This window comes from Erythrolamprus reginae, chromosome 1 (genome assembly GCF_031021105.1).
Source record: "Erythrolamprus reginae isolate rEryReg1 chromosome 1, rEryReg1.hap1, whole genome shotgun sequence".
NCBI classification, from domain to species: domain Eukaryota; kingdom Metazoa; phylum Chordata; class Lepidosauria; order Squamata; family Dipsadidae; genus Erythrolamprus; species Erythrolamprus reginae.
The window spans coordinates 56193274-56221273 of record NC_091950.1 but is presented as its reverse complement, the minus strand read 5'-3'; the positions used below and the strand labels follow the sequence as shown (position 1 = coordinate 56221273).

Sequence of the window (28000 nt, the reverse complement as noted above, 5' to 3'; positions counted from 1 at the left end):
ATCATAATCATTTATTCAAGATAGATATGCGCATGTCATGTCTACAAAAGGGGGAAAGAAAATTTTCATCTTCATATGTCCTGTCAATTGTTTAACTTGTGTCTATTGTTGCTTCTTCTTTACCTTCTTCACTTGCACTTTTGATATAGCGCTCAAGGCTGTCTGAGAATGCTGACCTATGTGGTCAGATAAAACTAACTTCCCCGACTGGGTTGGGTATTTGGTTTTCATAACACTTTTAAATACTGGCTGACTGAGCAAGTGCTTAAGATGCTTCTTCATCCCCTTCAACATCCTGTGCTTCTCGCTCTCTTCTGCCTCCGTGGACCGGCCTCCTATAATTTAAAACAAAAACAGAACACCACATAAAAAGAAAAGGCCAAGTTCATTACTGAAGCCATAATTTGAATGATTAAAAATATCCCAGCCCTTAAGTAGAAACACAGAGCGTCCTTTCTAGTTATATATAACCCATATAAATTGGCAAGGCTGTAACTCAGGACTCAGGTGTATAATGATCTAATTTGACATCCCAGTTTCAATGTTCCCCATTCCTATTTAAAACAATCAGTAGGCTGTGTCTGATGTTACTTCTAGCTATTTTTCTACAGTATTAACTCTAGGGTGCCCAAAACATGTACAATGGCAGGACACATATTTTTCATGCCTCTGACTCAATCAAGCTTCTCTTTCACAAAGATCTCTGATAGTGGAACTGGAAAACAACACTGTCTCAGATCTGGTGTGCTGGTGCCAACCACAGAAGACAATGTTGGGTGTTATGGCAGACGAACTTGTACAAGTCAATAAGCTCCATTAACATCCACATGTCCTTTGCATCTATTCATTTGGGAAGAATCCAGAATGAAATCTGTTTATCTTAAAAGGCAGCGCATCATGTTCGATAGATGGGGCTGGGGCAGGGGGCTGGGAAGAAACACCACTCCGCTTCGACAAGAGCTGAGACTTCCACCTTTCCAGATGATTGGTGGTAATATCAGTATCAATGGAATGGTAGGCCTCTAAGCGGCAAAGTGTCTTCATTTCCATCCACAAAACCTCATAAAGTGGTCTAAAGCAGTGTTTCCCAACCTTGGCAACTTGAAGATATCTGGACTTCAACTCCCAGAATTCCCCAGCCAGCGAATGCGAATGGGAGTTGAAGTCCAGATATCTTCAAGTTGCCAAGGTTGGGAAACACTGGTCTAAAGAGCCATGATGGCACAGTGGTTAGAATGCAGTACTGCAGGCTACTTCTGCTGACTGCTAGCTGTTTGGCAGTTCAGTTCTCACTGGTTCAAGGTGGACTTAGCCTTCCATCCTTGCAACGTGGTTAAAATGAGGACTCAGATTGTTGGGGGCAATATGCTGACTTTGTAAACTGCTAGAGAGGGTTGTAAAGCACTGGGAAGCAGTATATAGATTTAAGTGCTATTACTATTGCTGTATATTATGGTGCTGCAATTTGCTAGCACGTTAGCTAAGATTTTGGTAACAATTCCCATCCATTTATTTTTCTCTTTATGTATTAACAATACAAATCGAAGTAGTTTGCCTCCCCGAAACCTCCTGCCTGTTAGCACCCTCATTTTTGGAGAAAAAAAGATGAAATATTGCACTACTGAATATGGGTAGTTTTGCTATTGAGTATTGGTGCTGGGGGGTCCTTGATGCTCTTGGAGCTTGGTTGTTTTCTTGCAAATGTTTTATTACCCAAACTAGATTAGGTAATGAAACATCTTAAAAAAAAACAACCAAGGTCAGAGAACACCAAAGACCCCTCATTTCAACCTGGAGCTACAAATATTCTCCTTTAATGTTGGTGATATGAGTTAAGTGCTCGAAAGGGCTTCTAAATTAGGGAGAAGGAGTCTTGTGCAATTCAATACCGGCTGCCTTCCCATTATAAGAAAAAGGTGAGCAATTTCTGCCCTTGTGTCACAATAATAATTTTGCCAGTACTGCGGGAGCTGCTGTCTCAAATGCAGTGATGCCACTTCTTGTTGTTTTAAGTTAGGAAATGTATGACCATTATAGGTTAAGTTCTAAAATAGCATGGCACTGTATTCTCGCAAAGCTTTCCCCACCCCAAATCTCTTTTTAAAGGAAAAGGGGAAGGGGAAGAAAATGTGGGTCCTGCCTAACTGCATGATATAATCAAACAATTGCAACAAAAATAATAATAATAATAATTGGTAGGGAAGGTTTGCCTATTTGCCGATGACTCTAAAGTGTGCAATAGGGTTGATATTCCTGGAGGCGTCTGTAATATGGTAAATGATTTAGCTTTACTAGATAAATGGTCAAAGCAATGGAAACTGCAGTTTAATGTTTCCAAATGTAAAGCTGCTTAAAACCCACCTCTGCCGCCAGGCATGGGGGAACTGAGATACACTTTCCCCCTAGGCCTTTACAATTTTATGCATGGTATGTCTGTATGTATGATTGGTTTTTATATAATGGGTTTTTAACTGTTTTTAGTATTGGATTATTGTCATATACTGTTATATTACTGTTGTTAGCCGCCCCGAGTCTGCAGAGAGGGGCGGCATACAAATCCAATCAATCAATCAATCAATCAATCAATCAATCGATAGATAAATAAACAAATAAACAAACAAATAAATAAATAAAATAATGCACTTGGGGAAAAGGAATCCTCAATCTGAGTATTGTATTGGCAGTTCTGTGTTAGCAAAAACTTCAGAAGAGAAGGATTTAGGGGTAGTGATTTCTGACAGTCTCAAAACGGGTGAACAGTGCAGTCAGGCAGTAGGGAAAGCAAGTAGGATGCTTGGCTGCATAGCTAGAGGTATAACAAGCAGGAAGAGGGACATTATGATCCCGCTATATAGAGTGCTGGTGAGACCACATTTGGAATACTGTGTTCAGTTCTGGAGACCTCACCTACAAAAAAGATATTGACAAAATTGAACGGGTCCAAAGACAGGCTACAAGAATGGTGGAAGGTCTTAAGCATAAAACGTATCAGGAAAGACTTAATGAACTCAATCTGTATAGTCTGGAGGACAGAAGGAAAAGGGGGGACATGATCGAAACATTTAAATATATTAAAGGGTTAAATAAGGTCCAGGAGGGAAGTGTTTTTAATAGGAAAGTGAACACAAGAACAAGGGGACACAATTTGAAGTTAGTTTGGGGAAAGATCAAAACCAACGTGAGAAAATATTATTTTACTGTAAGAGTAGTAGATCCTTGGAACAAACTTCCAGCAGACGTGGTTAATAAATCCACAGTAATTGAATTTAAACATGCCTGGGATAAACATATATCCATTGTAAGATAAAATACAGAAAATAGTATAAGGGCAGACTAGATGGACCATGAGGTCTTTTTCTGCCGTCAGTCTTCTATGTTTCTATATATTAGATTTGTATGCTGCCCTCTCTGAGGACAATTATGGTTGCACTAATTGCAACATCTTGACTCCAGGATACAATCGCCAAAGAACTGTTCATCTGATGAATACCTAAATTGCTCTTACTAAGTCAGAAGGAAGTCTGCAGCTGAAAACTTCATCCTTGGCTACATTTATTTTAGATCAAGAGAGACCATGACCACATGGGCACCCTCTAGAACAAGAGCAAATGCTATCACAGATTTTGCATAATCTGTGAGATGATATAATGAGGCAACCAGGACTTTCGGGCATGTGACCATCTCTTGTGACTGCATCCTGGCTAAGAGAGCAAACATCTTTTTTGATACCTCCACAGCCTGCACACTCATTCCAACTTGCCTGTTAGCTCATCATCGTCTAGATCAAGTTCAAGTGCTTCTGCAGCTTGCTGGAGCCATGAGTTTTGGTGCTTGGCTCGGCTATTGAAATACTCAATCTTCTCAATCTGTCTTGCCAAATTCACACGCTCCTGAAATGAAGAAAAAAAAAGGGAAAACTAAGCTATGGAGTTATGTACATTTGTGAATAATACAGAGACAGAAATCGGGCGCATGAGAAGAGCATCATAAAGTCCACTAAAGGTGACTGAAATGGCAGAATGGAAAAGTTAGACAGCACAACCAGTATAATGTGTAATTTTTCTGCACTGTAATATAAAAAGGGTAAAATAGTAGTTTGCTTAGCTTTGTAGGTCCCAATTGTATACTGTAATGACCTACATTGTGGGCATAGTTCCCTCTAAGCTGAGCAGTGAGCAATCGCTCACTTAAAAATCATCATCAACTCAGAGTTTTCCAAACCTGCCCAGAAGCCGAGAGGGAAGGAGAGAGAGAGGAAGAGAGAGAAACAGATAGAAAAAAGAGAGGAAGGAAAAGAAAAAGAAAAAGAATGGGAGTAAGGAAGAGAGAAAGAAAATCAAAATCTAGTTTGAAACTAGCTCAACTATTTAAGTGGCATTGATATTGATAGAGTTGCCCTATTATGAGCTCACTGTTATAGACACACAGTACAGTATTTTATTTTGAAATTCTCTGAGGCAAAACAGGGTGGGTTTTTTATTTATTTGTTTGTTTGTTTATTTATTTATTTGTTTCTTTCTTTCTTTATATATTTATTATTTCTGTGCCGCCCAGTCCCGAAGGGACTGCCGCTCAGACACTATACTTTTCCGCCCACCCCAAAAAAAAATTAGAGGGAACACTGATTGTGGGTAAAAGAACTAGCAAAATGAAATATGGGACAGTTTGATAAATCTTAATTTTACAACTACAGATCTATTATAAGACATATATAGTCTTATATAATGCTTTATAGTATGCCTTATAATGGATTTTAGTTGTAAAATTAAGGCATATCAGACTTGCTGGTTCATATATATCAGAACTCTATAAAATATCATTCAATGATGTCTAAATTATACATTTTTGTTTCAAAAGGTAATTAAATGGTTATAGTTGTAAAAGTATATAAAAATCAGGGAGATTTAGACCTAATGAAGCTGACTGCCAATCAATGCAGAATAGACTAAAAGGTTTCTTTATATCTTGATTTGATTAACAAAAGACAATGACAATTTCTAGCTTAGAAAGTTTTAACCTGATAATTACATCAATCCATGCTGAACATAAATCTTCAGTGACTATTTGCTGCAATACGTAACTGGAATCAACAGAAACAAGGTACTCTGATTAATTGTTCTAACCGCCAGGAAATTTCTCCTTAGTTTGAGGTTGTTTCTCAAAATAAGGATAAATTTCCTGGCAGTTAAAACAATTAATCCAAAGGTTGTGAATGCTCCAACCCTGAAAGTTTTAAAGAAGAGATTGGACAATCATTGGTCTGAAATGGTTGTACAATGGAATGATTGTCCAAAAATAGTGGCTTTTAGTAGATTTAACCCCATGGTCTCTATTGTTCCACTTTTTAACTGGTTAAAAAAAGACACAGATAAATGGCTTATCAGATTTGCAGGGGACACAAAATTGATGGGGTAACTAATATTACAGAACAGAAAGATTAAACTATAGTGGCGGGGTCAAGATAAAATGGCATACAGGTATATGCATTTTTTTCCACTTAAGAATGTTAATCAAATGTGCAGTAAAAGTTGTAAAATATTTGTGATGGTAATTGTATCTCTGAAAAAATCTTGATCTAGAAGCTGAATACAAACTGAATAGGAGTCTGTAGAGGTAGTGCTCTATTCATAACTATTCGTTTAGTGACTATTCAAAATTCATAACAGCACTGAAAAAAGTTACTTATCACCGTTTTTCACATGTACAACTGTTGCAGCACCCCCATGGTCATGTGATCAAAATTTGGGTGCTTGGCAACTGACATGACATTCATGACTGTTGTATATCTCAGGGTCATGTCATCACTATGTGCAACCTTCCCAGGAGGCTTCTCTCATTTCAACGAGAGAAGCCAATTCGCTTAACATTTGTAAGATTCGTTTAAGAACTGCAGTACTTTGCTTAATGGCAAAAAAAGGTCGTAAAATGGGGTGCAACTCATTTAACAAATGCTTTGCTTATAAACAGAAATTTTGGGCTCAATTATGGTGGTTAAATCGAGGACTAACTGTAGCATAATGAGATGATGGCCAAGAAGACAAAGGCAAAGCAGTGGAAGTGATGTGCCGGTGCCTGGAGGCTGTTGGGGTCTGGATGGGTGTCAACAGGCTCAGATTCAACCCTGACAAGACAGATTGGCTGTGGGTTCTGCCTCCCATGGACAATTCCATCTGTCCGTCCATTACCCTGGGGGGGGGGAGAATTATTGACCCCCTCAGAGAGGGTTTGCAACTTGGGCGTCCTCCTCGATCCACAGCTAACATTAGAGCACCATCTTTCAGCTGTGGCGAGGAGGGAGTTTGCCCAGGTTCGCCTGGTGCACCAATTGCGGCCCTACCTGGACCGGGAGTCACTGTTCACAGTCACTCATGCCCTCATCACCTCGAGGTTCGACTATTTTAACACTCTCTACATGGGGCTATCTTTTAAAAATGTTCGGAAACTCCAGATTGTGCAGAATGCGGCTGCGAGAGCAATCATGGGCTTCCCCAGATATGCCCATGTTTCAGCAACACTCCGCAGCCTGGTCTGGTTGCCGATCAGTTTCCGGTCACAATTCAAAGTGTTGGTTATGACCTATAAAGCCCTACATGGCATCGGACCAGAATACCTTCAGGACCGCCTTCTGCCACACGAATCCCAGCGATCGATTAGATCCCACAGAGTTGGCCTTCTCCGGGTCCCGTCGACTAAGCAATGCCGTCTGGCAGGATCAAGGGGAAGAGCTTTCTCTGTGGCGTCCCTCTGGAATCAATTTCCCCTGGAGATTAGAACTGCCCCCACTCTCCTTGCCTTTCGCAAGCTCCTAAAAACGCACCTATGTCGCCAGGCACGGAGAAGTTGACATGCCCCTTAGCTACTATGATTTATGTATGTTTTTTTATGATAAGGGGTTTATTCTGTTTTTAATATTGGATTTGTACATTGTGTATTATGTTGTGAGCCGCCCCAAGTCCTCGGAGAGGGGCAGCATACAAATCTAATAAATTATTATTATTATTATTATTAAAGGCATTTTTGGTGTAGTATTTTAACAGATTTGTATAACAAAAAGTGACTCCAATGGTCTGAGTCCAGATTCTCACCTATTACCCTGTTTCCCCGAAAATAAGATGTACTCCGAAAGTAAGGCATGTCAGAGGTTTTGCAGAATTTGCTAATATAAGGCACCCCCCAAAAATAAGGCATAGTCAAGTTTACATATGGTACGGTGGAAAAACATACGGTACCATTCAAAGCTGTTCATAGCGGTACCGTAATAATGTGGCGTCCCCTGCTGGCCCCTTCCATCGCTTTGTACCGTCCAGTACAGCAGACACAGTCTGCTGCTGTCTCATCGCCATTACAGTCTCCACTACAGTGCGTAGACTGTAGTTCCTCTGCTGGCCGGAAGCTGCAATAGCGGGAGTATACTGTTGTACCATATAAGTGCCGTCGTTTGTGTGTGTGTGTGCCATACTGACAGGTACCGTACTGTAATCAGTGTACCGTACGGTACATTTTCTTTGGGGGTGTCAGCTTTCCTGCCTGTGAATTTGTCTTATTTGAGAAATATAAGGCACCCCCCGAAAATAAGACATAGCACAACTTTTGGAGTAAAAGTTAATATAAGACAGTGTCTTATTTTCGGGAAAACACGGTACTTTAGGAGCAGATTCGGGACCTTAGGCCATAGTCACTTCATGGAAGAATTCACAAAAACTAATGCGAAACCTACATAATTGTTCCTATACACACATTCTCCAATTAAGTTCCCAAATTGAATTGAAATTACCTTTTGTTTTAAGATCTCCATGAGCAAGAAAAGTTAAAAGCAAAGATAATTCTGAAATAAAGTTTAAATTTTACCTTGATCGCTGTCATGCATTTTGCCTCAATTGGAAAGAAAGGAAGCTCTTCATCCTTCTTCAGCGTTTTATAAATCTTTTTAAAATTAATCAAGTCTTGGGGTCCGATCAGTAGCAAGCTCAGGCCCTCGTTGGCAGCTCTAGCAGTCCTGCCACTTCTGTGAATATAAAGCTCGGCAGTACGAGGAACCTGGAACAGCACAAGAGATACAACAGTTCCACGGAGACAGGACAAAACTTATACAAAAAGACCAATTTTATAGAACACATTCTATCAGGGTTGGATGGATTACATTGGATGGGAAGGGGCAAGGAAATTCACAGTGGCAAAGTCTACCACCTGGAGACACTTGAACCAATAATTTATTTGTTTGTTTGTTTGATTTTTTTTTATGCTGCCCTTCTCGTTAGACTCAGGGCGGCTTACAACATCTCTGTCGTCAGGCATGGGGGAATTGAGATATTATTATTATTATTATTATTATTATTATTATTATTATTATTATTATTATTAATTAGATGTGTATGCCGCCCCTCTCCGAAGACTCGGGGCGGCTCACAACAATAATAAAACAATATTGCCCCCACAATCCTCATTTAGCCCCCTCGGAAGGATGGAAGGCTGAGTCAACCTTGAGCCAGTGATGAGATTTGAACTGCTGACCTACAGATCTAGCAGTCAGCTTTAGTGGCCTGCAGTACTGCACTCTAGCCGCTGTGCCACCTTGGCTTATACGTGAAGAGAAAATGTTATGGACAGCAACATAAAACTTCACTGCTTCTCTTTCTACATGGCAATGCCTCAACTCTCACAGATATACATATTTCTCCTCTGTCAAGCGATAGTCTAGCTTAGGAATCAAATTTGCCATGTTAAAGCTCACAAAGAGACCATAAAATCCTTCTGGCCTTTTATTTAAAAAACGCATAAAACATCACTTGCAAGCAATAGCTGGAAATATGCACGTTCTGTTTTGGTACCTGGTAATGTATGACATGCTGCACATAAGGAATATCAAGACCACGAGCAGCTACATCTGTTGTCAACAGGGGACAGCTGAAATTACAGAAGGACAGCAGCAGTTTATTAAACAGAACAGTGTTCTCATCCACACTCTACCAGATGGCCAGGTGGGTTAACCCAGAAAAATAGAATCTGCGAATAATGAAGTTTAAAGAGATTAAGTTAGAGCTGTGACGGCGAACCTATGGCACATATGCTTGAGGTGGCACACAGAGACCTCTCTATCGGCACTCGCACAGTTGCCAGCTGCTCCTCTGATTTCCAGTGTGCATTGCACACCATTCAGTTGGTCTTTGCAAGCACCGGAGAGCCTGAAAATGCCCCCAAAATAGGCCATTTTCTAGGCTGTTTTCAAGCTCAGGGTTTTTTGAGGGTGGGTGGGGTGACTTTGGGTTTCTGGTGTTCTGGCATGAGCATACATGCATGTTTCAATTTGGGCACTCGGTGCCGAAAAGTTTGCCCATCATTGAGTTAAGAACATAATGGACCAAGACAAACATAAGTTAATCTTATAATATATGAACTGTTTTTTAAAAAGTTCATCTGGATTCTTCTAAAATTTGACATTAGAACTTATTTCCTTAGTTTTCATACTTCAATACACCTGCTGATTTCTAACAGGTGCTGATTTTTTGAATCACAATTATAGTAAAAAAGAAAAAAGTTAAAATGAGGTCTCTTGTACCTTGCCCTCCCTCAACCACTCATGGCCCAGCAGTTGGATCTTTGCTAGGTGTTCAACATTACAACTCCCATTCTCCCTAGCATCTACGCCTATTTAGAACTCAATGCATCTAGATGTGACCATATTAGGAAAAGGTGACCTATTTCTTTCCCCCCCCCCTGACCCATTTCATAATAAAGACAAAACTAAATATGTACATTATCCATTAACCTCCAAACAGTGACAACTTTCAATAAGAGCAGATAATCATACAAAGATGTGATAGAAACAGAGAAATTATCTAATTGGAAAACTCGCTGGGCACAGGCTTGCTTGTATATCAGGACAGGACAAAGGCTAGAAATGGGAAATATGAAAATAGTAAATAAACAACAAATAAAAAGCAAACCCTAGAGTGAGCTGGAAACCTGGATCCTGGTCCCCCTACTAGTATCACATTCAAAAAGTTGGGAGTTTGTTAGATGAACAGGAAGGCTTGTGTTTAACAAATAAGCCAAGTTCTGCTGTCAAATTTCTTAACCAAAATGCTTGTGAAAATAAAATGTATTTGCTCAAAACTATATATCCTAATATTTACACTATTCTAGGCTCTGAAGATGAATTTCAAATGACAAATCCTGGCACAGGTGAGGCAAAATGGACGGTTCCCTGTCAGTTTACACAATGGTTTGAAACAGATTGCTATCTTAGTAGAAGCACACACACAAAAACAAATAAATCAGTCAATTGTGATTAATGGATATAATTCCTTCATACTACAGTATATAATACAGCTTTCGTAAGCTCTAGCCTTCATTGAGTAAATCTAAATTCCTGGTGACTCTAAAGCAGCGGTCCCCAACTACGACCCGCGGGACGGATTTTACCGATCTATATAATAAGCCCCCAAATCTCCCGTCCACTCTGCTGCTGAACGTCTGGCGGCGGCAAGGAGGAGGAGGAAAGTCAGGGGGCGGGGAGGAAAGTGGGCCTGCAATTGGCCCCTTTCTTTGCCGCCTTTAGGGAGAGAAACTGATGCTGCCCTATGGCAGAGCTGGTGCAAGTCCCCTCCCATGTGAAAACAGGTGGTCTGCAGAGTGCTCCTGGGGGAAGGGGGATGGCAAAACCACTCCCATTTGTGCAAAAAAGGGCCCTAAAGGAGGGTGGAAATGTTGGTGCATCTTATAAACCAAATGCAGTCATTTTTGGCTCCCAAAGTCCCATCCCATGTGAAAACAGGTGCTCAAAGGGTTTGGAAAGTCTGCAGATGGCTGGGGAAGGGCAAAACTTTTTTTTTAACTTACCTCTTCAAAATCTTAGTGTGTCTTATTTATTTATTTGTTTGTTTATTTATTTATTTTGTCCAATACACAATGAGGGTTTTAGTGGGTCTATATCTATATACACATAGTAAAATACATGATGAAGGTTATAGAGGAGATACTCATAGTAAAATATATCTAAGAAAGAATAGAAAAGAAGATATAGTAATAGAACATATCAATGAAAGAATAGAAGAGATATAGGAATAGAAGAAAGGTATAGGAGATATAGGAGAGCAATAGGACAGGAGACGGAAGGCACTCTAGTGCACTTGTACTCGCCCCTTACTGACTTCTTAGGAATCTGGATAGGTCAACCGTAGATAATCTAAGGGTAAAGTGTTCGGGGTTTGGGGATGACACTATGGAGTCCGGTAATGAGTTCCACGCTTCGACAACTCGGTTACTGAAGTCATATTTTTTACAGTCAAGTTTGGAGCGGTTAATATTAAGTTTAAATATACCTGTGCATCTCACAGTCCGAAAAATGTGGTAACTAATTAGAGTATTTATTATTTATTGAATTATTAGTTTAACTTACATTTAGACAGCCACTTTGGTATAGTGGTTAAGACCTAGAAACCACAAGACTGTAAGTTGTAGATTTGTCTTACGCATGAAAGCCAGCTGGGGGATTTTGGCCCAGTCTCTCTCCCACAATCCAATTTACCTCAAATGGCTGTTGTGGGGAAAACAGGACGAGCGGAGAAGGAATATTGGTATGTTCATGACCTTGAGCCGTATACGAAAAGAAAACTGGGATAAAAATCTAAAATAAGAGTTAGATGCTGACCTGTTCCGTTCGGCAAATCTCTCCAGATTTTTTAATCTTTGCTTCTGGTGCATGTTTGCATGAAGAGGCAGTGGATTGCAGTTCATGATGGTCAAGAGTGCAGTGAGTCGCTTGATACAATCTATGCTGTTTGCAAAAACCATGGTTCTGCCTGGATGCTGGAGCAGAAAATAATAGAGATAGTAATCTTTCTCTTCTGTATCACAGTGGATTCTCGTCTCTGTGAGAGTCTCCACAGTTGCCTCTTTTCTGGTCAGATCGATCACTTTGGGCTTTCCCTTGATGCCCACTTTTTGCATCAACATTTCCAGCTTGGTCTTCCTGTCGATTTTAACAGCATTTTTCTTCTGCAGAACTCTATTGGGAGCTTGATGGATCAAAGTCAGGGTGGCAGAGAAGACAAATATCTGACGTTTTGGGTTATACTGTGTGTCGCTCAACAATTCCAGCAACTGAGACAGCTCTAAGAAATGTCCCTTCTCCACCATCCGGTCTGCTTCATCAATCACCAGGCATCTGTCGGATGGATGCAAGACAGTTTGAAAGATTTTATACTAGATATCTGCAAATGAAACAGGGTTCAGAAAAGCCTAATTTCCTTTCCCATAGCAGCTACAGCAGGTCCTTGATCCATCTGGATTTCCAATGTTAGTGCACTGATTATTTAAAATACTCTGTAAACAACATCTTTCCATCAGATGGTATGATTTTATTATTTATTTATTTATTTATTTATTTATTTATTTATACATACATACATACGTACATACATATAAGGCAGAGAATTAACCTCTAGGCTACAGTATCCAATCCCTTCAGCTCTGCACCAGGGAAGGGTTACATATTTTTGTGTCGAATCACCCTGGTGTATTGAAGGAACATCACAGCTCCTTTTTTGCCTCTTGGCCCAACCCAAGACCATATATATATATTTGTTTTTGTAGATTTTCATGGGTACAAATATGACGGTCTTGGCATATTCGGGTTTCTTCCCGTGTAGGATTCAGAGATTTCTGGCAACGTTTCAACGAGGTCTCACTCGTCATCTTCAGGCTGGTGCTTCTGTCCTTGTTCTAGGGCGAACACAGGGAGACCTGAGCTGCCTTCCTTCTATAAATACTGGTGGCTGGGTGTGGTTTGATGGCTCAGCAATTGCCTGCTGTGTAGAAACTTCCTGGTGAGTCAATGGGGTAGCACCTGGGGTCGTTGATGTAACTGAGGTATGCTGTTTAGTTAATGTTTGTGGATGATATCCTGAGTAGTTGGAGCTTGTAGGCTACTTAGTTGTTTTGCAATGTGTGTTCTGAGTCTGGTTTCAGTTTGTATGGCTCGGATACGTTTGTTAATGAGGGCTGGTTTCCAGATGTCTGGTAGGCGGGAGGTATCATCGTGCTTGTTCATATTTTGGGGATGTTTTTATATCTCAATGGCTTCCATGATTATTCTTTTGCTGTAGTGTTCTGTTTTGGAAATTAATTTAGTTCTAGAACAAGGACAGAAGCACCAGCCTGAAGATGACAAGTGGAACCTCATCGAAACGTTGCCAGAAATCTCTGAATCCTACACAGGAAGAAACCCGAATTGCCAAGACTGTCTTCTTTGCATCTATCTTCTTTGCATCTATCAGCAGCTGCCAGATTATAAATAGGTTATCAATTTTGTAGGTGTAAAACAAATTAACAGACCATCCAAGAAAAGCACAGGTATATAATACAACGATGTGCAGGTAGTCCTTGTCTTATGACTACAATTAAGTCCAGAACTTCCGTTGCTGAACGAGTTCATTAAGTGAGTCACATCTAATTTTATGACCTTGTTTCCCATGGTCGTTAAGCAAATTACCATAGTCATGAAGTGACCCACGTGGCTGTTCAGCACATCTGTTAATGGACTAAATTTATGCAATATACGGTACTGTGCTATAAACCGCACCGGCTCAGTTCATATATTATGCTAAACAATTATCAGACCCATGGTATAACTCATTGTTAATTCCAATTATATGGCATCGTTCTACATGGCATTGAGCCGGATTACCTCCAGGACCGCTTTCTGCCGCATGAGTCCCAGCGACCGGTTAGGTCCCGCAGAGTAGGCCTTCTCCAGGTCCTGTCAACTAGACAATGCCGTTTGGCGGGACCTAGGGGAAGAGCCTCCTCTGTGGGGGGCCCGGCCCTCTGGAATGAGCTGCCCCTGGAGATTCGCACTGCCCCCATCCTCCTCGCCTTCCGTAAAAGCTTAAAGACCTATTTATGCTGCCAGGCTTGGGGCATTAGACCCTAGCCCCCTGGCCGACAAGTGTAGTACGCTTTGCTGTGTGAATGGTAATAAATGATTTTAAATCTTATTAGTGTTTTTAAAAAGTTTTTCAGCTATATCAATTGAATTTTTAGATATGTATATGATATATTGCTTCTGATATGTTGTGAGCTGCCCTGAGTCCTCAGAGAGGGGCGGCATATAAATCCAATAAATAAATAAATATTTTAAAAATTACATTTACTAGCAGGACAGAAAAATATTTAAGACCCTAGGACAGGACTGATGAACCTGTGGTTGCTGAACTAACTAGCATGATCAATAATAAAAACCATTGATACCATTAAGATTAGCTTATCAGTTAATACTTTCTGAGTAGATCCATACTTTAATTACTACCTGCCGATTACTATAAGGCATCCAGTGTGGGTTTCTCTTAAAAAGCAATTGGAAGTTGCAACGGATGCACAATGTAGCAACTGTTAACAAGCATATTTATTTGTCTATTAAATTTATATGCTGCCCATCTCATTCTAAAAACAATTTTGGCCAGTTTATTCTGGGCAGCCCTTATATTTAGGATTTAAATATGATATAAATATAAAATACATTAAAACGTTAAATATGATCACAACATCATATAGTTGTCAAGTGCTTACTGAGATAATTTAAGGTGTGACGGGCTCAAAGTGTTTAGGGTCTGATTATCAGAGGGATTGCTGCTTTTTCTGAGCAATTTTCCGATTACTATTATCGGGCCCAAGCCTTCTTTGGAGTAGAGAGAGGCTTTGGCTTGCCACAATTAGAGTAGTCTATGGGAATTGGAGAGGGTTGGTTGCATGAGAGGCGAAAGTTGCTAGCCACAACACAGAAGAAGAATCCAGAAGATTCAAGGCCATCTTTTGTTCTGCACAAGTGGGAAATACGGGGGTGGATCCTGGACATTGAAGGAACTGGAGTGGTCAACATAGAAGACTGATGGCAGAAAAAGACCTCATGATCCATCTAGTCTGCCCTTATACTATTTTCTGTATTTTATCTTAGGATGGATATATGTTTATCCCAGGCATGTTTAAATTCAGTTACTGTGGATTGATCAACCACGTCTGCTGGAAGTTTGTTCCAAGGATCTACTACTCTTTCAGTAAAATAATATTTTCTCATGTTGCTTTTGATCTTTCCCCCAACTAACTTCAGATTGTGTCCCCTTGTTCTTGTGTGATGAACTTGTGGGTGTGGGGATGCAGGATGAACCTTAATCTGGGTGGAGAAATGTAGGAAAAGTTAGTATCGGTTTGGCTACAGTTCTGTTTCCACATGGCGATGTTAATAAATCGGAACTTGGAAGAAGGCCAAGGTTTGGACTTTGATTTATTTCTCAGATTGCTATTGGGATTGTTGACAACTACAATCAATAAGAATAACTCTGTGAAGATGTCCTTGATGTCAGAAAGCTTGAAGGATTAAAAATAATTTAACCTAAACTCTCCCAACATTCAAAAAAGGCAAATGCAAATTTTCATAATCAAGAATAAAACAACTAAGAATTTTTGAAAACACAAACCTACTTCTGCAGCTGTTAATGGTACAAATGCTATGAAATCTCAGAGACCAATCTCCTAGTTCGGAGGACTTCACAACTTTAAAACTTGTGGACTTTAACTTCCAGAATTCTCCAGCCAGCAATGCTATGCTGGCTAGAGAATTCTGGGTATTGAATTCCACAAATCATTTAAGTTACCAAGTTTGAAAATCTCTGAACGAGTTTGATTGCAATATTATTTCACACGTACTTTAAAAATCATTTCAATGATTAACGGGACAAGTTTGAATCACAGGAAAGAGTCTCAATGATTCTGCAGAAATCATATTTTCTTAAGACCCGTAAATATTTGTATTTGTATGCTGCCCCTCTCCGAAGACTCGGGGCGGCTAACAACGATATAAGAAGACAATGTAAACAAATCTAACATTAAAACAATTTAAAAAACCCCAATTTAAAGAACCACTCATACATACAAGCATACCATGTATAAATTCTATAAGCCTAGGGGGAAGGGAAATTTCAATTCCCCCATGCCTGACAACAGAGGTGGGTTTTAAGGAGCTTGTGAAAGGCAAGGAGGGTGGGGCCTCTGATATCTGGGGGGAGCTGGTTCCAGAGGGTCGGTCCCGCCAAACAACATTGCTTAGTAGACGGGACCCGGAGAAGGCCAACTCTGTGGGACCTAACCGGTCGCTGGGATTCGTGCAGCAGAAGGCGGTCCCGGAGATATTCTGGTCCGATGCCATGAAGGGTTTTATAGGTCATAACCAACACTTTGAATTGTGACTGGAAATTGATCGCAACCAATGCAGACTGCGGAGTGTTGGTGTAACATGGGCATACTTAGAGAAGCCCATAATTGCTCTCGCAGCTGCATTCTGCACGATCTGAAGTTTCTGAACACTTTTCAAAGGTAGCCCCATGTAGAGAGCATTACAGTAGTCGAACCTCGAGGTGATGAGGGCATGAGTGACTGTGAGCAGTGACTCCTGGTCCAGATAGGGTCGCAACTGATGCACCAGGCGAACCTGGGCAAACGCCCCCCTCGCCACAGCTGAAAGATGTTTCTCTAATGTGAGCTGTGGATCGAGGAGGACGCCCAAGTTGCAGATCCTCTCTGAGGGGGGTAATGACTCTCCCCCCCAGGGTTATGGACGGACAGATGGAATTGTCCTTGGGAGGCAGAACCCACAGCCACTCCGTCTTATCTGGGTTGAGTTTGAGTCTGCAAGTACGCCAAGAGTTTCAGCCTTGAAGAGACCCCTGTAATACCTGAGCTGCCGCAGGTTGGAGAGATGGGGCTGCTTCTCCTGGATTAGCTCCCACAAGCGCCCTGGGGTTGCAATGACAATCTCTGGCTTCCTCCTTAACATCCTCTGCTGCTTTTGAGGAGCCATTCCTCCAACAAGAATGGCTGTTTTAATATCTGAAGGAAAGAAATAAATATTTAAATGTATGAATCACTGCTCTTGCTATGTTACATTCGACCCCAGGGTTTTTCTAACAAAGACAGTGACCTTGTGAGAAGGCACTGGGTGATGGAAAAGTAACTTTCTTGCAGCCAGTCCAGTGTCTTAAGGGTATGGAGCACATAAACTGGGGATGTCACCTTGTCTTTTGCAAAAGCATTAGGTATCCTTAACTTCCCCATGATGGAAAAAATCAAGGTCTCCTCGCCCTACAATTGAAATTAGGGGATTCTGTGCCAATATATATTACTTTCCAGTTAAACTGAGTTGCCTTTGTCATAGTTTGACGATCTGCAGTATAGAATAGAATAGAACAGAATAGAATAGAATTTTATTGGCCAAGTGTGATTGGACACACAAGGAATTTGTCTTGGTGCATATGCTCTCAGCGTACATAAAATAAAATATACATTTGTCAAGAATCATGTGGTACAACACTTAATGATTGTCACAGGGGTCAAATAAGCAATGAAGAAGCAGTATTAATAAAAATCTTAGGATATAAGCAACAAGTTACAGTCATACAGTCAACATGGGAGGAAATGAGTGATAGGAATGATGAGAAAAACTAGTAGAATAGAAGTGCAGATTTAGTAGAAAGTCTGACAGTGTTGAGGGAATTATTTGTTTAGTAGAGTGATGGCGTTCAGAAAAAAACTGTTCTTGTGTCTAGTTGTCTTGGTGTGCAGTGCTCTGTAGCGACGTATCTCTTCTAAACAGATCTTTCTAGAAAATGTTTTGGTCTTACCTGCAAACTTTGTAAATTCACTTTTTGCTTCTAAATCAAGACTGTTTAAGAAAAAGTTAAAAAATGGAAATCTCCACACAGGGCTGTAGAAAGTCAGCTTTTAACTTCCTCCATTGATAAAGCTGATTATTTACCCCTACTCTTTGCTTCCTTATTTTTAACCATTTAGCAATTCAAAGAAATTCATCTAATCCCATGGTCATTAAAGTTATTCAAGAGCCTTTGATGAAGAATGTTGTCAATAGTTTTTTTTAAAAAAATCTATATAAACAACATGAGTCACTTCTGTGAGATTGATAGGCCTATGCAGTGTGATAAAAAATAAATAAACATTGTTACGGCTCGTATTCAAGTTGATATCTACAGTAAAAATGAATTTACTTTTGCAGACTCTATGCTAATTGTTAATCTTTGTATGAATTAAATTCTGTGAATTTATCCAAACATTCAGTAAAAAGCTGCAATATAATGTGCATGTTTAAAAGATTATTTGTCAGAAAGTGTGATTGTTCTCAAGTCATTTAGACCAGTGATTTTCAACCTTTTTTGAGCCGCGGCACATTTTTTACATTTACAAAACCCTGGGGCACATTGAACCGGGGGGGGGGGGGCCCTAAAAAAAGTTTGGACAAAAAAATTCTCTCTCTCTCTTCCTCCCTTTCGCTCTATTCCTTTCTCCCTCCCTCTTTTTCTCCCTTCCTTCCTCTTTCTCTCTCTCTCCCTCTCTCCCTCTTTCTTTCTCTTCCTTCCTCTCTTTTTTGCTCTCTTTCTCTCTCCCTCCCTACGTCCCTCTATGTCTTTCTCTCTCTCTCCTTCCCTCTCTCTCTCTCTTGCTTTCTTTCTCTCTCTTTCTCCCTCTCTTTCTTTCTCTTCTTCTCTTTCTCTCTTGCTTTCTTTCTCTCTTGTTTTCTTTCTCTCTCTCGTTCTCCCTCTCTTTCTTTCTCTTCTTCTCTTTCTCTCTTGCTTTCTTTCTCTCTTGTTTTCTTTCTCTCTCTTTCTCTCTCTCTTGCTTTCTCTCTCTCTTGCTTTCTTTCTGTCTTTCTTTCTCTCTCTCTTGCTTTCTTTCTCTCTGAGCTTCGCGGCACACCTGACCATGTCTCGCGGCACACTAGTGTGCCACGGCACACTGGTTGAAAAACACTGATTTAGACCATCGTCGATCAGAGTTGAAAAATATGGCACTGTCAATATATTGCTACATGTTTCTGAATATGTGATTAAAAACATACAATATTTCATGGAGCAAGACAAGATGTTTTAGATACTGCATTAACAGGCAGAACTATAGGGATTGCCACTAGCATTCCCTTGGAAATACTTCTAATTATACTACTCATAAATAAATCAAGGACATAATAGCTCAATTGTAGGCCAGGGTGCTTTGCATGCCGACCTGTAGGCAATTATGGACTAATTGGAAAAATATGTTGACCGGGCATGACAGTTAACTATGCTTCTCTCTGATTTAACAAGGATCAAGCTACTATACTCTGTCATAGGAACAAGAGCAAAGACTTTTTAAACAAATCTTAGGTAATCAGAGATAGAAATAAACTAAAAAGCCACATAAACTCAACTCCTGTTAATGCAGAAAATATACTCAACTATGTCCAATAACTGCTCAGCCAACTTCCGTTTAAAATTCCTCACAAAGAGGAGCAAATATAGCTTGCAGAAAGGTCCTCCTGACATTTAAGTTAACTTTCTTGTAATTTAAATCCATTCTTTTACATTCCGTCTTTAAGAGCAGCAGCAACAATAAAAACTAATCTGTTTCATTACTTGCAAATGGGCTTTATACAGAATGTAGACTGCATCCCTATGTCAATAATTTCATGAAAACATTAATAACAATCTTCTGTATTCTGAAGAGGCTTTGTTTTTTGCTAGTCAGAGTAAGGAAAAGAAGCCAGCAAGATATCAATATCTCAGCTAATATTGAAAACTTTAATGTGCTATATTTCTAGAGTCTAAACTGAGCAAACTGAGCAAATGTCCAGCATATGTTCATAGCAATAACACCACCACCACCAATAACAATAACAACAACCACCACCAAGCAGCCTGGATCCTGCATTCCGTATTATATTCTATACTTTTCCTGGAGGGAAGGGAAAAACCATTCTGCAGGAAAATTAAATATTAGGATAGGAAACCAGAAGCAATACTCTTACATTATATACAATGCAACACTAGGAAGAAATGTACCTGTGAACTTAGCCACTGCATCAATATGATGCTTTACTTGAACAGCCAGTTCCCTTGTAGGAGTCAAGACCAATCCCAGAATAGGATTATTTTTAACAGAATTCTGTTTTGGGCAACCTACAACAAATCCTGGATCTTGCAATAATTCCATGGAGTTTACTGCCCCAAACTCATTGCCAATTGCAGAAGCATTCGTTTCATCCGTATCTGCATTTAGTATTGTTTCTTCACTTGTGTGCTGCTTTGCTGTTTCATCTTCACTGTCTGCTGTTTCTTCAAATGTGCTGCTCGTCATGGTTTTTGAGCTGTACCACTGTAGAATGGAATGGATCATCGGAATGGCAAAAGCAAGAGTCTTTCCACTCCCTAAAACGCACACAAACACCAATGTTAGGACATACGGGAAGTCAATGTTATGCCTTTACAGACAAATTCTCCCTCTGAACCACACTTGCTACTAGACTGTTCACTCAAGGGATCTTACTGATCTTTTTAGTTATTGAAGACATTATAAAAGGAAGGGTCTACTTTTGAGTGACCAGTGGCCAGTCTGTGAGATGCCATGTTTTGGGGGCTGTGCTCAAAAAGTAGATGAAGTCAGGAAAAGAACAGGATGTAAAGTAATATTCAATTAATTAAATACATTAATAAAGTACAGTGATACCTCGTCTTACGAACCCCTCGCCATACGAACTTTTCGAGATACGAACCTGGGATTTAAGATTTTTTTTTGCCTCTTCTTCCAAACTATTTTCACCTTACGAACCCACCGCCGCCGCTGGGATGCCCGGCTTCCGGATTTCCGTTGCCAGCCGAAGCGCCCATTTTCGCGCTGGTGGGATTCCCCTGCAGCATCGCAAAAACGCGGAAGTCCAGAAGTGGGGTTTCCCACGGAGAGGAGCCTTAGGGGAATCCCACCAGCACGAAAACGGGCGCTTCGGCTGGCAAAAGGGGTGAATTTTGGGCTTTCATGCATTAATTGCTTTTCCATTGATTCCTATGGGAAACATTGTTTTGTCTTATGAACTTTTCACCTTACGAACCTCGTCCTGGAACCAATTAAGTTCGTAAGACAAAGTATCACTGTACATGGCATTTCTTGAATAATGGCCATTTAATTATTTCTCTCAAGGTTAAAAAGATTTGAATGAACAATGTTTCATTGAATGAACAATTTCACGCTGTAGATCCCTAGGCTGTGAAAGGCAGCATGAATGAAAGGAGACTATTAATTTTACTTAAGTCCTTAGACAACTTATCAGTCATAGCAGGAAATAGAATAATGTCATTTTGATCAATTTGTATTGATTAGTAATTATTATTTCAGAATTTTAGAAACTTCCTTTGGATCAACAATGAAGCACATCAGAGAAACTACCTTGCATCCTAAGGATGTAACAGCCTTTCCAGGTTAAGCCAGAAAAAAAATGGTTTTATGTTATGGGACCAGTATGTGCCAATGCAGCACAAACAATTGTGCTGTATAAACATGCTAACAACAGATAGAATTATGCACAAAAACAAAACTAAAACAGTTTTTGTTCCCAAGCAGCCCAGGTTTTGTTCTGATGGCTAAATTGTGTTACAGTGATCCCTCGAGTTTCGCGTCCTCGAGCATCGCGAAAGGGCTATTTCGCGAGTTTTCAACCCGGAAGTAAACTCCACCATCTGCGCATGCGTGCCTTTTTTTCTATGGCCACGCATGCGTAGATGGTGGAGTTCCCCAGCTGGGAAGCTGGGCGGCTTCCCTGGGTCTTCCCCCTCTTGCCCCGGTAAGACCCCAGCGGCAGCGCGAGCAACGGCGTGGGCGGGCAGGCGGCACGCGCGGGGACACCCCAGCTCTGTTCCCCAGCTGGGAAGCGGCCCCAGCAACAGCGTGGGCGGGCGGGCGGTGCGCGCTTGCTTGGGGAAACCCCAGCTCCGCTCCCCAGCTGGGGAGCGGCCCCAGCAACGCGCGCGCACTTGGGGAAACCCCAGCTCTGCTCCCCAGCTGGGAAGCGGCCCCAGCAACAGCGTGGGCGGGCGGGCGGTGCGTGCGCGCTTGGGGAAACCCCAGCTCCGCTCCCCAGCTGGGAAGCGGCCCCAGCAACAGCGTGGGCGGGCGGTGCGCGCGCGCTTGGGGAAACCCCAGCTCCGCTCCCCAGCTGGGAAGCGGCCCCAGCAACGCGCGCGCGCTTGGGGACACCCCAGCTCCGCTCCCCAGCTGGGAAGCAGCCCCAGCAACAGCGTGGGCGGGCGGGCGGCACGTGCGCGGGGAAACCCCAGGCGCGAGCAACGGGGTGGGCGGGCGGCGGGCGGGCAGCGGTGGAAGTAAAAACACCATCTGCGCATGCGCAGATGGTGTTTTTACTTCCGCACCGCTACTTCGCGAAAAATCGATCATCGCTTGGGGTCCTGGAACAGAACCCTCGCGATGATCGAGGGACCACTGTATTTGAATAAGGTTACACGCTGCACCTATTTTGTCAGTGATGGAAATGGATAAAGTAGATCACTGTAGTCCTTACCATGGATTTCACCCTCTTCAATTTCTGCGAGCCCTGTTAGAATATTTTCAAAGTTAACTCTACATTCCCAAACAAAAAAGGAAGGAGTCTTCACACTTTTGCTGAGCATTTGTGTCAATTCACCAAATACAAAATCTAGAACGGTAGAATCGAGTACATACAGATACAGTATTTTTACTATTCCTATTCCAATGGTTTATGGTCTGGAGGCATACCTGTTTCAGCAGCACCAAGGATATCCATGCTGTCTCGAATTGCAGATGGTAGAGTTAGTGCTTGGATGGGAGTTGGTGTACTGAACCCCAATTCACTCAATGCTGAAAGGACAGGTTTAGGAACAAAGAGGCTCTTCCATGCAGAAACATCCGTTTTGTGATCTGGTTTTGTGGATAAAACTTTGGCTGCCCAGTTAATAGCTTTTTTGGAAGCTCCAGTTGGTTCAAGAACATTTTGGGGAGAAGATGTTTTTTTCTTTTTCCCTCTCTTCTTTTTCTTTGCGGGTTTTCTTTCCAGGCTTGTCACCTCTGTTGGTTCACAATCATCTTGCTCATACTTAACAAGGGCTTTTTCGCAACCGGCATCCTGTTCAATTGCTTTTTCCTCTACTTCAAGTTCCCCTTGTTTCCTTTCTCCACAATCTAAATTTTTCCCTTTTTTCCTCTTTTTGGAGGGAGTAGCTGGACATACTTTTTCAAGTTCTTCATCATTACATTTTCTTTTTGCAGCTTTTTCTTCTCCCCCTTTCAAGGAAGACACCAGTTTGTAATTGGTAAGTTCTTCAAAGCATATTATGCCTCCAAGCTCTTCATCTGCAAAGAGATTTGGGTCAATCTCAATGGGTTTCCATTGTCCTGTAACTTTGATGCCTTTTTGTTTTGGTTTAGATGATGCTTTAAACTTGTTTCTTTTAGGCTTCATAATGGATCTTTAAACAAAGGAAAAGAGAAACACTGAAAGTAAGGATAAGAGTTTATAACCGAGCCAGACAGCTAAAGATGATTGAATTACTGCACCATCAATATGGAATGTTCATATTTGAAATGGTAAATCAGAAACCATAGTATCAATTCTAAAACAGACTTAACACAGGATGTCCCCGTCCCCCCGCAATAAAGACAACCCATCCCCTGGGACAGGATAAATTTAAAAAAAAATCTAGATTTTATTTTGTATCATTGCTCTTGGACAATAATCCTTGTCAGTAAAACTTTGCAAATCACTTCTCTAAATCAAATGATTTCAGAATGCTAATATTAAATGTCAAACTTGTAAACTGATGAGAGCTGCAAAACAACCTAAAGCAGAGGTCTTCAAACTTGGCAACTTTAAGACTTGTGGGGACTTCAACTCCCAGAATTCTCCAGCCAGCTAAGCTGGAGAATTCTGGGAGTTGAAGTCCACAAGTTGCCAAGTTTGAAGACCTCAGACTTAGAGAAGCAAGAATCTAATGGGTCTTTCCTTTTCCAAGAATATACACAAGCCATCTTCACCTTTGATCACAATTGAGCCCAAAATTTCTGTTTCTAAGCCAGGCATTCTTAAGTGAATTTTGCCCCATGTTATGCCAGTTATTGAATGAATCACATGATCCCAGGATCCTCATCTGTCATACACTGGCAGTTGTCACCTGTCTGAATTTCGATCACATGACCATGGGGATGTTGTAACAATTGTAGGTGTGAAAACTAGTCATAAGTTATTTTTTTCAGTGCTGCTGTAATGGTAACAGTCACTAAATGAATAGTTGTAATTCAAGGAGGACCTGTACATATTATGAGCAGAAATTAATAGTTTATCTTTAACAATGCTGAAAGTCCAGTTTTTTAAAAACATAACTACTGGAGCTTTATTGTTAATAATTCTCTTAGGAAGAAGAAAAAAATCTGTCCTATGAATACTCCTACTTCAACAGGCCTCAATATGGCCTTCATATGCCTATGTTCTCTTCTTTGTTTTTGAACATTTGGTTCTGCATATTTTGTTCTGTACAGCAATCTCCTCAAATTCAGTCTTGGTTTGTAGATTTTTAATTGCAGGCATTATTCACATACAACTTATATAATTACAGGAAATTGTACCCAGGTTTAAGGATTTAAAAGTTGGTGATAAGCAATGAACTGAGATTGAAAAAACAGAAAAAAGAAAAGAATGCATATCAATTTTAAAGAATGCATATCAATTACACAGATAGAAGTGGGAAGAAATATGTTTGGAATATATTTCCTTATAAGGATTCAGAGACAGGTTTAAATATACCAGTATACAAAATACCAATCAAATATTAGTGAAAATTAAAAAGGGATTTATATCAACTATAACAATATTAATTTTATAGCTAGATAAAATAATTATTTAGATTGTTGAAACTGTAAAACTTTTTCTAGCATGCAAAACAATGATTTGCCTAACTATGGTTTACTGATGCATAACTGACTGACTTCACAAAACTAAGCCATAAGCCAGTGGTTCTCAACCTTTCTAATGCCATGACCCCATAATACTGTTCCTCATGTTGTGGTGACCCCCAACCATAAGACTAGCGTCAATTCTCCCCACAGATCTTTAAGCTGATTGGCAGGAAGGTCAGAGGGATACCTCCAATATAAACACCTGATTGGTCAGATTGAAAACATATATTCCAAGGTGCCAGAATAGAAGTTTTAGTTCCTAACACCATGAAAAATTTGTCTTTTCCCATGGTCTTAGGCAACCCCTGTGAAACGTTTGACCCCCAAAGGGGTCCTGATCCCCAGGTTGAGAACCACTGCCATAAGCGAAAATGAGTGCAGTTATATAATTTACCAAACCTCATCATACTTAGTATATGTGCATTCAGTATTGATTGGTTGGTTGATTGGAATTATAGGCCATCTCTCTCCGAGGGCTCATTAACTTCTTAATGTTTAATATATTATTCATTTTTATTTTTATTCTGCCTATTCTCCCCAGAACACCCAGTATCATGCATTGCCATTCCAACTTTATTTTCACAACAGCGTTCTAAGATGGTGTATGTATGTACACCAACATTTATTAAACATCATGGCTGAGTGAAGAATTGAATTTAGGTCTCCCACACTGATAATGTCCTCATCAGGAAGTGGCTTTTAACATATGAAATTGCTGCATTCATAATTGCCTGCATTTCCAACATGTTATGAATAAAACAAACTCTGACACCTGAAAAATAAAGGCGATAGGTCTAATTCTTGCCACTCCAAACAATGGAATTTATTCTGATTTGTTTTAAGGTTATACTTTTTGGGAATACTGTACATCAATATCCTTCCTTAACTGTCATACCAATCAGAACTATATTCTTTAGATATTTTACAACTTCAAAGTTCTAATGTAAAAAATTAATCTACTTTACTCCAGGATTTGTTTGTCACAATAATAATTTAAAAAATGCCTCTGGAGTCCTCTGGAGCAGAAGATGGAGACACCTCCCCCCTCTCCTGTTGCTTACTTGAAACTGATAAAAATTAAATTATAGCCTTTAACTTTCCCCCATTAGACTTATTCAATCTTCTTTTAATACTTTCCATATTAGTGGATGTTACTGATTGCATGGTGCTGCACATATTGTGTAAAGAAATTTCTCCAGGTCCATTTTCTTCACATCATGCAGATCTTTATAAATTTCAAGTTAAGTTGCCTCAATCAAATTTAGAATCTCCCACCCCCCAAAAAACCCGTTATCATTTTGATCACCTGTAAATCTCCCTGGGTCAGGGGTAGGCAAAGTTGCCTCTTCTATGACATGTGGACTTCAACTCCCAGAATTTCTGAGTTGGCATGATTGGCTCAGGAATTCTGGGAGTTGAAGTCCACAAGTGCCAACTTTGCACACCCCGGCCCTGGGTGATTGTTTTTAAGTATTGGATTTGTCACATTGTTTATCGCTGTTGTGAGCCGCTCCAAGTCTTCGGAGAGGGGCGGCGTACAAATCTAATTAATTAAATAATAATAATAATAATAATAATAATAATAATAATAATAATAATAAACAACTTCCGAAAATGCCTACTGATAGTATAGTATACGAGATTGGCATTCATAAGGCAAAGCGTGAATTTCATACCGAGGCTTCTGAAAGATCGGTATTTAAGTAGTCTACGGAGAGGAGCTGCATACAAATCTAATAAATAAATAATAAATAAATAAACAAATAAATAAATATGTTTAGGGATGAAGCCTTTACAACGAGGCTTCTTGACACGGGGAAAACAGCTTTAGTAACATGATCAGGAAAAGGAAAAACTTAGGACAATTCTATTACAGTACAGTACTCTAATCCGCCGCCACCCGTCACATTTGTAGCTGCTTTTTTCCCTTATCCCTCAGATCGGTTAAACAACCCACTCTCCCGTGTTCTTTTACCCGTTCAGAAGGTACTTCAGATTGTTTACAGACCTAAAAGCCGCTCAAAACGAATTTATACCATCAGGAAAAAAAAACTCTCTATCGCAGCCTCTGCCGAAGTCTACTCCGACGCTACCCGGAAAATGTACCACGTGGAGGCTTCTCGGGAGCGTCCATGACACACTGACGTCATTATCCGGCGCCCACAGGTTCCACGGCCTGATTAAAAGGTGATTATTTTCCTTTGCAATAAAGGCTGCAGCATCTTGGTTTTTTAATTATTATCGTTATCGTCATCATTATTACTGTTAACTATTATTTTCCCCACTTATCATCGCCAGTCCCTGCATTGGTAATATGAGCAATCAATGAGACATTCGTTGATTTTTAAAACGCGAAATGAGAAGGAAGGAAAAATCCGAGTTGGATGAGTTTGTGTCTTTTTAAAAATTTACAACCCTTATAACTGCTGTTAACGCGATGGATATTACGACCAAAGCAGAAATGGGATTTCTTTTTCAGGTTTATTTTTATTTTTCTCCTCCATACATCAAATAGTTACCATCACCATAAACCAAGCATAATAAAGAATCACCAAAAATACCTTGCTTCGGCTTCAATCTAAGTCTTTAAAAGTCTGCCAGTCTGAACTTCCATTTTCACTCAACCTTCCTTCCCCTTCCTCTTCTCCTCACCCATCTACTTTCTTTAACTTTCTCTCCCCCTTCCATCTCCACCCTCTCCACTTTCTATCTCTTCCTGCCTTTCTGCTTTCTCTCTTTAAATTTCCCTGAGTAAAATGGGTTTTTCGTTGAGGTTAATTTGTATTTGGGACTGGAAGGGACAAGATGTTTGGCAAGTAAATGAGATGTGTTTGCTACACATCCCTTTATTGTACTACTACAACATGAAGGAGGAAAATTTGACATTATCGGGTGATGGCTACTAATTGTAACTATATCGACTGTGTTCATGTGACTAGGCCTATAGCCTATATCTAAGCTAAAACAATTAGTAGATGTAAGGAAGGTTTATGCTAGCATCTTTTGTCCATCTGGATCTTTGCATGTTCATAATTAAGAATAATTTATGCTATCTGATGCTTGGTGTTTAGCTAACGTAGGCTAAACTCTAAAGGATTATGAAGGAGCATCTGGAAATCCTTAATCAAAAATAGAATTTTTTAAAAAATCATGGAAGAATGCAGTGGCAACCTATTTGCTTATAATGCCAGGAATCTGTGACCAA

The 28000-nt window shown here is 40.3% G+C and overlaps 1 protein-coding gene across 4 annotated transcripts; it reads right to left on the bottom strand.

The window, feature by feature from the left end:
• Window positions 1–27459, bottom strand: DDX24 (DEAD-box helicase 24). Of its 4 annotated transcripts, XM_070753398.1 has the most exons (10): window positions 26804–26875; window positions 26472–26528; window positions 22603–23312; window positions 19881–20246; window positions 16728–16881; window positions 11651–12166; window positions 8829–8904; window positions 7849–8037; window positions 3761–3890; window positions 1–335 (listed from the first exon to the last, which is right to left on the bottom strand). In XM_070753398.1, exons 3-10 carry the CDS (start codon window positions 23303–23305, stop codon window positions 103–105), a joined length of 2367 nt encoding a protein of 788 aa, XP_070609499.1. In that variant the 5' UTR covers window positions 23306–23312; window positions 26472–26528; window positions 26804–26875; the 3' UTR covers window positions 1–102. The 4 variants fall into 4 exon arrangements, with proteins under 4 accessions (XP_070609499.1, XP_070609507.1, XP_070609478.1 ...); XM_070753406.1 differs by lacking the exons at window positions 26472–26528; window positions 26804–26875 and adding an exon at window positions 27357–27459; XM_070753377.1 differs by lacking the exon at window positions 26472–26528 and having other exon boundaries at window positions 26804–26966.
• Window positions 27460–28000: the final 541 nt, after the last annotated feature.